The sequence below is a fragment of the Lineus longissimus genome, chromosome 14 (genome assembly GCF_910592395.1).
Source record: "Lineus longissimus chromosome 14, tnLinLong1.2, whole genome shotgun sequence".
NCBI lineage: Eukaryota > Metazoa > Nemertea > Pilidiophora > Heteronemertea > Lineidae > Lineus > Lineus longissimus.
This window is the reverse complement of record NC_088321.1, coordinates 15667702-15682382: the sequence shown is the minus strand read 5'-3', so window position 1 is coordinate 15682382 and position 14681 is coordinate 15667702. Positions and strand designations below refer to the sequence as shown.

Sequence of the window (14681 nt, the reverse complement as noted above, 5' to 3'; positions counted from 1 at the left end):
TTAGTCAACGGTAAAAGAAGTAAACTGATGCATATATTACAAAGATAAAGAAGATTTATTATCTGTTAAAGATAAACAGCGCGTCATCCATGGTACTTCAACCATATTTGGAGAAATATCTCCTTCATCAGGAGTTTGAATTGAACCAGCTTACACTTACAGCCGGTACCTGCCTCGAAAAAAAGCTTTCGAAAATCCCCATGGTGACAGATGTGCATACCCCTTCTTTGGGATTGACCCTTGGGGATAAGTTATGGAGGCTTATACGTCAACCAGTCTTCCAAAATTCCCACCCTAACCTCTTCCCCAAGTGCTCTTGAACATTGTTCATGTAAGACTAAGATGACTTGGGACAAGGTTGTTCTGAACCTGAGGTATTTCGACACTGGTGACCACTGGGTTAATTGTACATTCAAATGAACTGCATGGGGTCTTACTTAACCAACAGTCAGATTTCAAGACATGACTGTCCAACTTGCTACAGAGGGAGTAACAATGACATGGAAAACCCCTTGAAAATACAACACACGTAGTTGCTCCAATTGGATTTTAGAAGCCTTGTCCCTGTTTCAGTTATTTTCATGCATCAGAATTTTTCAGCTGATAGATTAACTTTTCCACACATAACTAACTCTACCATTGATAATCACCAAAAAATACCCGGAAAATTTACAAAATATTTCATCTTCAAATTTAGCGGTCAACAAAGTCATTTTCTCATACTCATTGACTAGCTCTGAACTTGTGCTATCCATTTCCACACTTTTGGAAAGAAATAACTTCTCAAACTTTCCTTTAACACTTTATAGGGGTAAATGCGGATGAATTTCACCCTCACGATATTTTCAGTAAATTTGACTTAGACTCTCCTCATAGAAATCTTCAGTCCACAGAAAGCACTTCATCAATTATAGTCCTGCCTTGATTTGTCTCAATATCATTGATGTCTTAGCAGCATAATCTTGCTTAGAAATTCCAGCAGCACAGTTATGACAACATTTTGCTGGGGTGAAATCGAATCAACAGTTGGCATCGAATCTGAAATCAGAGAAAAAAAGATAACTTTTCAAGTGAGAACTCAGTCTTTTTAAAGCTGACATGCATTTATAAATCCCCTGAGCCCAAAGTTAGAAAACTCAATCGTCCTAGCCTCAAACTACCAACAGAACTCTAAACATGATAGACATCTGTTGACTGGTAAGACCACGGAGTCAAAGGCCTGAAGCTGCTTGGTGCAAAAATGTTTTTTTTCATTTTGTTTTTGGCTTTCCAAACCTAATTTAACCACACATGCATAACATTGCGACAGTGATATGGGGCGCTATAGAAATGCTAATTCTATCTATCTATCCATAACATAATGATAATAATAACAAATGAGTTGAACAAATGACTAGTCTTTACTAATTCTTGAGAATACCCACCTTGTGTGACACTCAAAATATAACTCCTCAATTCTCATTGGGTTCCCTTCCCATCACATGCCACAATTTTGACTTTGTCAACGTGGGCCATTTCCTGCACATCTCGGAATTCAACGTCTTCTAAAACAAACGTCCAAACATTGTCACAGAATCTGTAGGTATTTAGTTTGCCCTGAAAAAGAAGTTGGTATGTTTAACTGCATCTAAAACACGTTTAGAAGTTGTTTGGAGATAAAACAGATCATTGATCATGTTGGGGATGGTTTTAATTTGTCTAATGGTTCTGTTCACACTTACCCTGAAGTTCACCCTATTTTTGACTCGGGTTGCTAGAGCATTATTGATTGCCTTGTCAAATTGAAGGAGGACCTTGAGAGCCAACTGTGGTGTGATCTGGCTGCACTGAAAAAAACAAATGAAAATCCTATGTATGCATGTGACAAGGGAGGGTTAGACTACACTAGACTAACCCGGCACCGGCTGGCACTGGCGTGGTCGGCGTGGACGTGGTCTGCCACCTCTGATCAAGTAACCAATATAGTTCTTACCATAAAGACGGCTGAGAGACAAAATCACAGTCAGAGATCAGGGGTCAAGACATGGCTTCTGCTTCTCCATTGGCCATGTTGACATTGTCAGATTGTGATTGTCCGACTTCAGGTTACACATGGTTTTACGTGCAAATTATACACACTCAAATTCTAATGTCGGACAACAAAGACCAATATTCTGACAGCTAATTCAGGTAGATGTAGCAGTATTCTGATATTCGATTGCGCTATAAATGTACTATATGTTTACATACTTGGATTAACTCGTCCAAACTTTCTTGCAGCGTGTGACCAAGCGTCGTATTTCGATATAATTGATAACTCATTTCGACGGATTTTCTGACAAAATGGCAGGAAGTTGTTACCTGAAAAAACGTTATTGCGCATGCGTAAAAATAAAACACGTTTTTTAAAGTTGTGGTTTTTTCGCGTCCTGTGCAAAAAGAACTAAACAAAATAGTTTGAAGTATCTGTAAGAAGTATTCTAAATATGTCTGAAAAGCTTTGAACTAAAGATTTAGACCAAACGTAGTCCACCTTTACAGCAAAATTGACTTAAACATATTGTCGTCACATCCGGAAGTTGATAAAATATCCAAGATGGCGGAAGGAGGAAGAAGTGAAAAATCACTCCTCGGAAAATTCGCAAATAACCAGAGAAAATATGGATCGACAACAAATTCGACGCGCAGGAATGAAACATACATACAGCATAAGCTTGTTGAAGGCGATACCTTGCAGGGTCTTGCCCTTAAATACGGTGTTACAGTGAGTTAAAGTCCTTGTACAAAATGCACTACGAATGTGTGTACATTTTGCTGTACAATTTTGACACATTTTATGTGACCATACTTATACACTTGTTTCCAGTTTTGGTGCAAATAATCAGATGTAAATGAAATCGTCCGTGTATTAAGTGACATTGGTTATTCTCTGCCTACATTCCATGTTTATTTTCCGTTGTGTGGTGTTACGTTGCGCGCTATTGTATCGCCATTTACGTAATGATGTTAATTCCCATTAAAAAGTGGTGATATAACGCAGACTCTTCTCATGACATTGCGGTGCAATATTGTGCAATGTTAGTGACTCACAAATGTTGTTTTGTTTTTGTCTGCGCTTCTTCCTGGCTTGCCGTTCTTCAAATTTTTATGCCAGGTCAATCAGTGCACCGTCAATACACCAATTGCTCCGCCATGTCAGCTGGGAATATTCAGTGGTGCCCCTAATCATGGTGCCTCACCCCAGATCACCGCAGTGTCAGTGAGGGAATACACATCCACAGCCACACTGAAAGTTTCAGCAACATTTTCGCTCTTCCTGTTAGTAACACTAGTGTTAGGGATTTGAGTGTCGTCTGAGCTCTCCATATATGCATGATACAGACTGTACACATAGACAACGTTGTAAATTATGTATGGACAGAGACTCCTAATAACAGGCTTCTATTGTTTCTGGCTCCGTGATAACCTAATTTAATAGGTCACTTCCCTGTTTGTGGGCGCATGACAAGATAGTACATGATTGACTGTCCATTCACCCATGGAGGTATGATTCACCCAAAGCCAATAAAAAATTGGACTGGTGGAACAATAGGCCTTGGAGCACATCTCATGTAGGCCTACTCAGAATGTTATAGCTACTTTGCTGCCAAACATCGATAATGTCAGCCTACATTCGAGTTAAATTATTCAACTTTTTGATTGGGCAGAATAGGCCTAGTCATCACTCTCTTGCAGGATGTATGGATACAGGGCAGCTACATAACATAGTACATGTCAGAAAAACATTTGTCCAATCCGGATGAGGTTGTGAACTGAAATTCAGGTTACGACAATTGACATGCCATTGATATTGGAAACTTCACTTCCAATTCCGGTCAAGTTTTAAAATTTGTGTTGATGTTTTTTCCTGTCATGTATTGATTTCCATTAGCTGGCCTACAATAATCATATCTGTTGATAAGTTGTTGGCTTTGATTTTGTTGACATGAACTTGACAAAGTGATAAAGTTGAGATGACCTGATTTTCGATGAAGGTTGTGTTGTTGTCCAGACAAATTGCCGCATCATACATCATTTGGAGTCCCAGGGCTATCCTCACAAAACTTGATTTTCAAGGCTCCGACATAGTTTTTAAGGGCCCCTCATGTAATTTTCATTTCCATCTGAAGGGGAAATTGTATTTAATTCTGACAAAGATCTTTCTATCTTTACAGATGGAAGACATCAAACGCTGCAACAAAATGTGGACAAACGACTCCCTCTATTTGCGAGAGACGTTACTTATCCCGATACCGACAAATCCATTTGAACAAGGAACATTCGTGAATAGTAACGGTGTATCAACGAGTATGCCATCGACGAGTAAGAGTACCACAGACTCTCATAGTCCTCGGGACGGTCAGACTAGTCCAAAAAGTACTCGGAGTAAGTCTCCAAAAGGTGCAGAAAAAGACTCGGAAAAGCCAAAAGTGCCAGAAGTATCGCCAAATGACTTTTTAAGCAAATTTGATACAAATTTAGCATCTATACGAACCAATGTGACAAATATGGAGAAAAATGCTACGTAAGTATGATTGCTGAAGTGTTGCCTTGGTTACTAATAGATACTAATAGTACCAGTCAGTCTGTTGCCCTCTTAGTGTGTTGTGTGAAGTCATCCCAAATCAATTGCCTGAATCAGTTCTGTGCACAAATACTAAAGTTTTGTTGTCATTCTTTGCCAAATTTCCTCAGATTTGTCTTCTCTGAATTTTCTTTGTTGTTGTTTACCTGTTGTTTGTTTGTTTTTCTCCAACATTTCAATTTAGTTCGACTACTAACGAGTATGAGCAAATGTGTGACCGCACTCGGAATCTTCCGTCGATCGTTAACCACGGTGCCTTGCGTAGGTATGGTGTATCTTCACGAATGCTTGTCCCTGTTGTAGTGTTCCTCTTGGTTGGGAAACAATCCTCACGACTTACAGTCAGTTCATACTGTAAGCAGTCGCACGGCACCAAGAGGGGTAAAAAGACAACACCTTTGACCTTCCCAGATTGAAACATCCTGGAAAATCAATCTCTCAACTTGCTATGAATTGAGGTGGTTTTGAAATTTACCTCAAAATTGAATGAAATGAATGCATGATGTCAAAAATGTCGTATTTTCCTTGATACCAGACAGACACTAGGGCATTTTGTAAATTTCGATACCACTGTGTGTTGACTGAGCACAGATTTGGCTGTTCGGTTTCCGATTGTGATGCCAACATTTCCCCAGGCCCTTCCTAGGTTAGTCTGGCTCGGTATATTGGAAGGTCTGGCAGTCAGTATGCATGATTCTCGACAAGTTGGGAAGCGATTTTCCGGGGCCCAGTTAGAAAGCATGTTTGCTCATAACATCATGTTGACATGTTGTTACATGTGCATTGATGGACATATCATGTCAACATGACGTTAAGTGCTAACATACTTTCTAACAACTGGGCTGACGATGTGTCAAAATACAATGTAGATTAGAAAACCATGACCAGCTCTTGGCGAGAAATTCATTTCAACTCGACCTTTTCTGTTTTTGAAAAGCAACTTCCCAATTCCAAGTCAGACGCTCCGATACCGCTCTGCCACAGCACCCCCTTTTCAGACGACGTACCTCTGAAATGGCGATATGAGCAGCGCTGTTTAGGTACAGTAAATCTCGCATATTTGAACAGTTTGTCAAGTCCTGGCCCCGCTTTGTTGACACTCCAAAGTCCAATAAATTTCAACACGTACACTTATACAGACTCTGTGTATCGGACAATTGCCTTTACTTACAGTGGACTGAAATCATTAGTCCAAGGCTAAAGTCTTTTCCTAAGCACCTTGCTGTTGCATAGGACTTGCTTTTGCGATGCGGGTCTCAACATGTTTTAGGTCACAGAATGCATAGCACACTTTGTGCCTTCTAAAAGATAGGCTTCAAAACAGATATTGTATCACAGACCAAAAATGATGGTTGACTTGAGTCCGATATGTGAGGTTTACTGTTTTTCCAAAGAAATTTCCTCCGAGTCAGGATCCCTTCAGCTTTAACCCTTCATTGTAAATGACCTAAATTTGCATCGCCTTGTATTGATATTTGCCTCTGCTGATCGAAATGTGCAAGCTTATGTGTTATTTCTTCTAGCATGCCTGGACTGGAGCTCTTTGACATGTTTTAAGTCTGCTTCAGACTGTATCATTCACCTATAAGAACTTACGTGTGCATTTTACTTACCTATTATTGTAAATAAACAATATATTCCCACATTGCCTTTGTAGTAATATGCCTAATGGCACAGTTCCTAAGCTTATCTATTCGCTGATCAATAAAGCCATTGTAGTTGATCTAGGAGCCCACACAGAATCTAAATGTCAGCCGTTTTCAGGGATCAGTGCTGACTGAAGCAGAAAAGAAGAGATGGAGCACGAAATTCACAGAGGCGAGATGCCTTCATGCCCACTTCAAAATTTCTTGTTCAATGCCTCAAATTCTTCTGAAATAAAAGTGAGTGCGACCACTGCCCTCCCCCCTTGGTCCAGCTCCTGACTTTAGTGGTGGGATGGGACAGGATGGGGTGTCGCAGTTGAAGCCTTGGAGAAGGGTGCGACCCAATAGATATCTGACTATGAGCCTGTAAAGTTTTAATATAAGATTTTTATTGCGTTTCAGTTTCTTAAATGATGACAAGGACAACCCGTTGAATTTACTTCCCCATCGGAAAAATACTAAATATCTCCGACCACATCGACCGAGCCTTGACAGTGTCCATAGCGACGACCAATCAAGTTCGCCAGAATTAGTCATCAAATCAAAAGTGAGGTCGCGGCAAATACGGACATCCACGAATCGATTCGAGACGACTGAAGAACAGATGTTTGAACTTTGATACAGAACTTAGCATGGGCATTTGGTCTATTTGTGATTGACTCTTATATTTTGTAGACCTGATGCCCGTGATTTCGGGGGGGGGGGGATGCGAATCACTGGCATTTAAGAATAATGTGTATTAGCTAGTATTAGCTACTTCGATCTAAAGAAGGTTAATCAGCTCAATTGTGATAATAAACAATACTAAAAATTGTCCGTCAATTGCCACGGGTTCTCCTAGCTATTGTTCTATTTTGAAAAACACTAGTCAAATACTCTCTACTCGAGATATCATTCCAGTAATTACTTATATATTATACTGCCTGATTCAATATTAACTCTGTAACTGGAATTTTTCTAACCTCATCAGTGACGTGATTTTGCTACTATTGATTAGGGGGAAGCTGTGCGGTCATTAGAGGTAAGATGGGATCATGGATGGGGTCCAACACCGATTGGTGACACACATCGAAATCGATGTCTGTCAAATGTGTCACCAGCAAGTAGCAATAAATGACAACGTAACTTTAGACAGTTTGTATGAAATTGTACCTAGTGTTCCCAAACCATTGATGCACGAAATTTGAAATGTAGGCCAACTTGTAACAGAGTCTCTCAAATTTCTAAGAGACCTTTCTGCTATTTGTGACCCACCACGACAAAATGAGTCGCATGTCGCACAGAAGATGAGCCTAAAATGACACCAGGACATAATAGAAGAAATTGATATGCTCCGATTTTACAAAAGGCAGACAATATTGAAATGAACAACCAGTCTGTCTCAACCTGTCAAGCTCAGAGCGACATGCGACTCATTTTGTCATGGCGGGTCACATTTCATATTTCATATTGTGTTGTTGTGAATTTTGACTATCTCATAGCTGTCTCATCCTACTGTACTTATATTCAGTGTAAACTATATATATCCCTAGTATCTCCTGTAACTCTCTTTAAAGTGTATAACAGTCTTTATTTGCCAACTTTGGTATGGAGGCAGATGACAGATAGATAGACACACCTGATGTGACTTTTGTGATGCGGAAAGATAATTTGCCATGGTTTGTTCAAAATGTTTGGTGCTCTTTTTTAAAAGATCTTCTTTCTTGTGCTTCAGTTTTGTTGAGCCTTTTCCAAAGCCGCCTCGTAACGGGAGCGAAAATAATCTCTATCGTCAGATAACTAGTTTGAAGCTCTATGTGGTCACATATGGTGGATGCAGTGGAGTTGAAATGAACTGTAAGAGGGAAGGAGCATAGGAAGGAAGACCTATGTTTAATAGTCTGTACATTTGTAATTAATTTAATATGTGAATATGTTATGTAATTCAGTTCCATATTGTGTAATTCAGTTCCAGTTTTCCAGTTTTAAAGGAGGTTCCGCTGTAATATATCGACCATGGACCTATCATAGATCTTATGATGGAACATGGTAACATATACATGTACTCTATAATGGGATTCCATCAGACTCTATAATGGAATTCTCTCATAGAATCTATAATGGAACCATTTATTTTAGTTGTTGTCTTCGTAATACTTACTTTGATCAAAGTGTTTGTCCAAGTTTCATTGGATGATGAATACATATTTGGCATCTTAAACTAGGGCCTACTATGTTCTAATCACAGCTGGGTTAATTGCAAACCTCAGTGGAACAGTTTTCCTGGACAGTTGCACTTTCTTGTGCTAGGAGAGTCAAACAGAGGCAGAAAAATTTAAAAACCTTTACTCTACTGAATTGAGCTAGCTGTATTAGAATACCTATGACGTCGGCCAAGGTCTGTGAACACAAAAACTACAAGGTTCAATAATACTCTAGTCTGGTGTACTGAAAGTGTAAATATCCCAGCATGTAGATAAAATGTACCTTTTTGGTGTTTGTGACATTATTGTTGCCACAAGCACTGAGTGAGATTTGTGAAAATTGAATGTTAGGATTTTAAAAATGGTGAAGAAATGAGTTTTAATAAGAATATGTGCTTTTGTGTTTTTCTTGGTGTCCCAAGAACTGAGACATCATTCTCCAAGCAGATCTAAGGATATTCTCTCTGCCAACATGGACTTCCATTACATCATGTCGTCACAGGCACTTGAAGATGCCAAATTGAAAGAGTCAGACTAGGGTTAGGCGCAACAGGGTCTTCTTTCCCCGCTAATTCTGCCAAGCCCATTCCCTTGGAAAAGTCAGCCAGGCATCTCGTCAGACCCAACGCAAGCTGCAAAAAACACACATAAAACCTGGATATAAGAGACCTCTTTTATAGGTTGAATTGACCTCTGCGAGCCGGTATCTTCAATCGCCTGTGATCACTCGAAAAGCCTTTGATGAAGAACTTGAGTACGCGGCCTGTTTTTGCAGACACAGAGGGAACTGTACAGATTCTGGAGTGATTATTTGGCACCTGAGTCTGTCTCGGATATTGATCATAGACATAGGACAGGATAATCACGGGACATCCTTCCCTTCCCATCCCCTGCATGCACAATTGCCATTCTGTCTTCAATGTTGACTCAGAAATCTGTTAAAGGCTGTCAAACATAGATTCAGGGCAGGACAAATGAGCTATAGTGTGCAAAAGATATATGTTTTGAAGCATTTTTTGGGGATCACCCTGTACATGCATCCGCATTCTCACAGAGTCAGTGGGTTGAGTGAGACTTGGCGACGATGATCACCATTGACGACGCTTGGAGAATGGACGGCAGGCCCTCTGAATTTTACATACACCCGTTGAAATTCTTACAGAGTCAGTAGGTCAAGTTACACTTGGCGACGCTTGGAGAATGGACGGCAGCCCCTCTGAATTTTACATTCACCCGCTGAAATTCTTACAGAGTCAGTAGGTCAAGTGTGACTTGGCGACGACAAACTCCATTGACGGCGTTTGGAGAATGGACGGCGGGCCGTCTGAATTTTACATAAACCCGTTGAAATTCATACAGAGTCAGTAGGTCAAGTGAGACTTGGGTACGGCAATAATCACCATTGGCGACGCTTGGAGAATGGACCCAACCGCGGTCATTCTAAACTGCGTCCACCAGCGCCCACCAGCGTCCACCAGGTTTAAAGTCAGGTTTAGTGTCATCAAAATGAAATTTAGTAGCCATGAAAGAAATAAGTACACCATAAAACACATTTCACGAAAATTGCATGACATTTAGGTGTAAGATAAGGGAGATATTGTCTAAAACCACAAGGCTCATGCAGTATTGGGAAGCCCTAACATCATCATTTCCTCCAAGTCAAATCCAACATGGCCGTCGACTGGGTAGTGGACGCTGGTACATTTTAGACAAAAACTCGCTAATCTAGCACACAAATGTCATGAAACGATGAGGAAATGTCCTGCTTATTTCGTTTCTGACCATTATATTTTATTTTGATGATTTTAAATTATGCTTTTAAACCTGGTGAACGCTGGTGGACGCTGGTTAGTATGACCCAAATAGTGCATCGAAAATGCGACAGAGGACGCTGCAACTACCGCCATTTTCCGAATTTACAGATTTTTATCTTCAGTTTTTGTCGAATTACTGACAAACATGAGTTTATCTTTGAGGTGATATACATTAAATGAAATAATAATTATTTATAGAATCCATTGATATATTGATATGTATAGTTAGTTTAATGATAAACGCCCTGAAAACCAAAATATCCGTCCGAAATTTGGTTTCTGAATTTGTATAGGACCACCCTGTACATTTTGTAGTGTATTTTTACATGGATTTTAGGGCACATCCTTCTCAGTCTGCAGTGCTTACGACATCTGTCTCCCAAAAAGTTCTTCATTTCACTTCAATAAATGGTAGCCTAGTGTGATTATTATAGTAAACGTACTGGATTTTCAGAGCCGACTTTGCACCAGATAAGGGAAAAAGACGCAAGCGACGTGAACTTGCCGAGGAACAGAAACAGGAGATTCGAGAGGCATTTGAATTATTCGACACTGACAAAGATCGGGCCATTGACTATCATGAACTTAAGGTAACTTTGATGGGTTAGAAAAGAGATCTGGGACTCTCAACTTACTGTGACGGGCACGTATTAACACCCTATGACCAAGTTAAAAAAGCAAACGCCTGGAGGAAGTGCTTAGTTTGAAGCAAGGCCTCACTCATGAAAAGGAAAATGCGTGACCCTACAAGCAGGCGTGTATTAGTTCATTGCCATGATTGGCCAGAGGAAAATTTGTAGAAGAAAGAAAATTGTTAAATTCTAGGCCAAATAGTAAGGCGTTTTACTCAGCAAGATAATGTTGACTTTGAATTCCACATTTGTAGGTTGCGATGAGAGCGTTGGGTTTCGATGTAAAGAAGGCCGATGTTTTAAAAGTTCTACGTGATTACGACCGAGAGGCATCGGGAAAGATACAGTTTGATGATTTCAATGAAGTCAGTAAGTATCCCGGGATGTGGGAGCAGGGAAAGTTAGTCGAAATTCACTGGAAATACTGCTATATCGTGGCCAGTACAGTTACATCCCTCAAAATAAAATTTTTTTTGGGGATTTTTTTGCAAAATAAATGAGTATGTATTACAGTATATTCTAAATTTGACTCTGGTATCTTGTTTCAGTGACGGACATGATGTTGGAGAGAGATCCTCAAGAGGAGATTATGAAAGCTTTCAAACTTTTCGACGATGATGACTCGGGGAAAATCAGTCTTAGAAATTTACGACGGGTAGCTAGGTAGGTTCGTCTAAAGTGTCAGTTTGACGTGAAAATTCACGGCTTTAAGTTCAAACTTTCATGCTGGCTGAAGTTACAGGTAGTGGCAAGTGGCCTACCCTGTTGATGGTTTATTCTAGAGCTTGGATGTTGTCATACTGCCATCGTAAAATTCATCTTTTCGATTTCAGGGAACTTGGTGAAAACATGACTGATGAAGAATTACGGGCGATGATTGATGAATTTGACAGAGATGGGGATGGCGAAAGTAAGTCTCTTAAATCTTTAGCAGAATTACCTAATAATGTTCTGGCATGACTTGTCACACTGCAATAACTGCATGATCTGAGAGCTGGTCAGGATAGCATTAGCAGAATGGAAAATATCATATCGTGAAAGCCCTTGAATTGGTTGGATGCGGCTGACAGACATTCAAAATTAATCTTCATGTCAGATTTTGTCTTTTTTTGCCTAATTTAATGAGAGTTACTTGATATCTGATGTCGTTTGCTTAGGAATTTTCAATTTTCAAAATTGGAGCAAAATTAAGCAATTCAGATGCATTTTTGTTGGCAGAAAGGATAAGCTTTTTCAAGAAAAATATTTCTTTTTGCTTAGCTCGTTGGCATCCCTGTGATTTGGGTGCCCACTGTAATTGAGAGCCCAACTCCTATTCTTGATTCTTTATGATAATTTTCAAAATGATGCTGAAACTAAGGAATTTGTCTCTTTATTTCAGTTAATGAAGGCGAATTCCTCTCCATCATGACCGGCGACACGTAAAGCACAGAGTCGTTACAGCCTATTGGATAAATCAATTTAAATCTCATGAACAATATTAGTATTATTAGATATTTCATGTTTTTTTATGTCAAATTGGATGATTCATTCTACATAAGTCCTGAAGTATATGGTGAACCGTTTTATTTTTGTGGATTTCGTGAAAGATTGATTGGCAAAAATAAAAAATGGGGAAAATAAAATGGAGAATTTTTTTAAAATTTGTTATTTAAAAAATGGAAAGATATTTCGTAATCCACCAAAATATCAAAAATTTGGAAAATTTATACATTTTTTTCATTTTTTTTCATATTTCCAATAACTTGTTGAATTAAAAGCATTTAGATTGGAAGCTCCCTTAGCGGACACCTCTCTATTAAGGACAATCTCTCTATCAAGGACACTTTTTTGTCCGAAATTGGTTGCTACCCTTCAATTTGACCTCTCTTATCAGGACACCTCTCTATTAAGGGCAGCTTTGTCAGTCCAAGCAGTGTTCATAATAGAGAGGTTCTACAGTATTTGAGCTTTACCCTCAAGTCCAAGAAATAGATCTGTTTTATGCTAATCCAATGTTGCTGGTTGACAACTGGAGGAGGATTTGCTTTTGGAGAGGATGTTCGGTTTGTGTTCAATTCCAAAATTTCAAAAACGTGTAGAGATGGATTCCTGTTTCTAGACATTGGCCACCTCTATTGAATGAATGTTGTATTGAAATAGCACTGAATGCCAGAATGGTTTGATGTGTGATGTGTTCATATGTGTACATGTTGTTATAAGTGTATTGTAATTTGTGTCTTACCATGTTAAGGAATTGATACTGAACTTGGGGTTTTCGTTGTTACACCAAATACCGCAAGAGAGCAAAAATGTTGGCCAAGTGTTGTAGAAATGAAAATATTCCATTTTCTTTGGTACACATTGTATTGTACAGGCTGGTCACCGATCCAAAGGTTGACCGCGCTCAACGTTGCCTGACTTCCACTCTGGGGCCAACGCGCCAACCACTGGGCCATAAAGGAATTCCCTCATGGCTGGCGGGTTAAGCCGTGCCATATACCTGGGGGTACTATACACATAAATGCCTTGGTTGAAATTTCTCGGTTTTCTGTCACTCAGCCTGTGTCCATGCACGAAATACCTGAAAATACATTTGAAGATAAATTGTTCGGACTTACGGATTAACAATCTTGAGACAAATTGAATTTATCTTTAGTGATGTTATCCGCATTCCCATTAGTTGTCTTGTATTACATTTGATGGTGCTGGTTCGCCTCATATTTACCTGACCTCATTATGCCCGCATGACGGGTAATTTGCTGAACGTACTCAAAATGCCACCAGTAGTTTGAGTAATTAATGATTTCCTGCGACAATTCAGACTATGAGGAAAAATCTCCTGAGAGAACCTGCTTTGTTGAAGCAATAATATGACGAGAAATCCCACCAATTTTGTAAGATGTCCATAATTTTGTCAGATGTTCACTTATTCATCATCTTTCTCACATTTCATTTTTGTACCCACTGCCACAAAATAAATGTTTTATAAATCAAGGAGTTGTCCTGTTTTCATTTTATATGATTTTGGTTGATTGTGAATGCTACACAATTAACTTTAGATGTTTCAGCGATGAGACATTTCTGATTTTTGGAGGCATTCCGTTTTTTACCCTCCTAAAAAACGCCTTTTTGACAAAAGAATTGGAAAGGTTTTTGTCTCAGCTCTCTGAAGAACTTGGTCTTGCCAGACCAAGGTCTCAGCCCTTGAAATGGTCTTGCCAGACCGAGGTCTCAGCCATTGAAATGGTCTTGACGGGCCGAGGTCTCAGCCCTTGAAATGGTCTTGACAGGCCGAGGTCTCAGCCCTTGAAATGGTCTTGCCTGACCGAGGTCTCAGCCCTTGAAATGGTCTTGACAGGCCGAGGTCTCAGCCCTTGAAATGGTCTTGCCTGACCGAGGTCTCAGCCCTTGAAATGGTCTTGACAGGCCGAGGTCTCAGCCCTTGAAATGGTCTTGCCTGACCGAGGTCTCAGCCCTTGAAATGGTCTTGCCTGACCGAGGTCTCAGCCATTGAAATGGTCTTGCCTGACCGAGGTCTCAGCCCTTGAAATGGTCTTGACAGACCGAGGTCTCAGCCCTTGAAATGGTCTTGACAGGCCGAGGTCTCAGCCATTGAAATGGTCTCGACGGGCCGAGGTCTCAGCCCTTGAAATGGTCTTGACGGGCCGAGGTCTCAGCCCTTGAAATGGTCTTGCCAGACCGAGGTTTCAGCCCTTGAAATGGTCTTGACAAGCCGAGGTCTCAGCTCTCCCTTTGTATGTGCATGTACTCCTGTTGGCTCTTGACGAAGTCTGCGGTTGGGGCTTCGCAGATGCGACCTA

General features: G+C 40.1%; 3 protein-coding genes across 6 annotated transcripts; 2 read left to right on the top strand and 1 right to left on the bottom strand.

The window, feature by feature from the left end:
- Window positions 1-36: 36 nt before the first annotated feature.
- Window positions 37-2369, bottom strand: LOC135498726 (transcription initiation factor IIA subunit 2-like). The gene is made up of 4 exons (XM_064789110.1): window positions 2230-2369; window positions 1722-1826; window positions 1425-1596; window positions 37-1038 (listed from the first exon to the last, which is right to left on the bottom strand). Exons 1-3 carry the CDS (start codon window positions 2299-2301, stop codon window positions 1459-1461), a joined length of 315 nt encoding a protein of 104 aa, XP_064645180.1. The 5' UTR covers window positions 2302-2369; the 3' UTR covers window positions 37-1038; window positions 1425-1458.
- Window positions 2370-2432: 63 nt separating this feature from the next.
- LOC135498725 (lysM and putative peptidoglycan-binding domain-containing protein 2-like) lies at window positions 2433-8808 on the top strand. 4 transcript variants are annotated; one of them, XM_064789108.1, is made up of 5 exons: window positions 2435-2743; window positions 4194-4543; window positions 4788-4868; window positions 5541-5643; window positions 6652-6782. In XM_064789108.1, exons 1-4 carry the CDS (start codon window positions 2576-2578, stop codon window positions 5614-5616), a joined length of 675 nt encoding a protein of 224 aa, XP_064645178.1. In that variant the 5' UTR covers window positions 2435-2575; the 3' UTR covers window positions 5617-5643; window positions 6652-6782. The 4 variants fall into 4 exon arrangements, 3 of the variants coding, with proteins under 3 accessions (XP_064645178.1, XP_064645177.1, XP_064645179.1); XR_010449124.1 differs by having other exon boundaries at window positions 2433-2743; window positions 4788-5643; window positions 6652-6690; XM_064789109.1 differs by lacking the exon at window positions 5541-5643 and having other exon boundaries at window positions 2547-2743; window positions 6652-8808.
- Window positions 8809-10324: 1516 nt separating this feature from the next.
- LOC135498785 (centrin-3-like) lies at window positions 10325-13854 on the top strand. Its single transcript, XM_064789233.1, has 6 exons — window positions 10325-10408; window positions 10701-10836; window positions 11133-11247; window positions 11427-11541; window positions 11712-11788; window positions 12260-13854. Exons 1-6 carry the CDS (start codon window positions 10392-10394, stop codon window positions 12301-12303), a joined length of 504 nt encoding a protein of 167 aa, XP_064645303.1. The 5' UTR covers window positions 10325-10391; the 3' UTR covers window positions 12304-13854.
- Window positions 13855-14681: the final 827 nt, after the last annotated feature.

What these genes read in the sequence shown, in the direction of transcription:
- LOC135498785 (XM_064789233.1), top strand. An exon ending in TTGACTATCATGAACTTAAG is followed by an intron (nt 10,837 to 11,132) that starts GTAACTTTGATG and finishes CCACATTTGTAG; the next exon opens with GTTGCGATGAGAGCGTTGGG. An exon ending in TGATGATTTCAATGAAGTCA is followed by an intron (nt 11,248 to 11,426) that starts GTAAGTATCCCG and finishes ATCTTGTTTCAG; the next exon opens with TGACGGACATGATGTTGGAG.
- LOC135498725 (XM_064789109.1), top strand. Translation starts at nt 2,576, where the DNA reads ATGGCGGAAGGAGGAAGAAGTGAAAAATCACTCCTCGGAAAATTCGCA. An exon ending in CCCTTAAATACGGTGTTACA is followed by an intron (nt 2,744 to 4,193) that starts GTGAGTTAAAGT and finishes CTATCTTTACAG; the next exon opens with ATGGAAGACATCAAACGCTG. An exon ending in AACCACGGTGCCTTGCGTAG is followed by an intron (nt 4,869 to 6,651) that starts GTATGGTGTATC and finishes ATTGCGTTTCAG; the next exon opens with TTTCTTAAATGATGACAAGG.
- LOC135498726 (XM_064789110.1), bottom strand. Translation starts at nt 2,301, where the DNA reads ATGAGTTATCAATTATATCGAAATACGACGCTTGGTCACACGCTGCAA. An exon ending in GTTTGGACGAGTTAATCCAA is followed by an intron (nt 1,827 to 2,229) that starts GTATGTAAACAT and finishes TGTTTTTTTCAG; the next exon opens with TGCAGCCAGATCACACCACA. An exon ending in AAAATAGGGTGAACTTCAGG is followed by an intron (nt 1,597 to 1,721) that starts GTAAGTGTGAAC and finishes CTTCTTTTTCAG; the next exon opens with GGCAAACTAAATACCTACAG.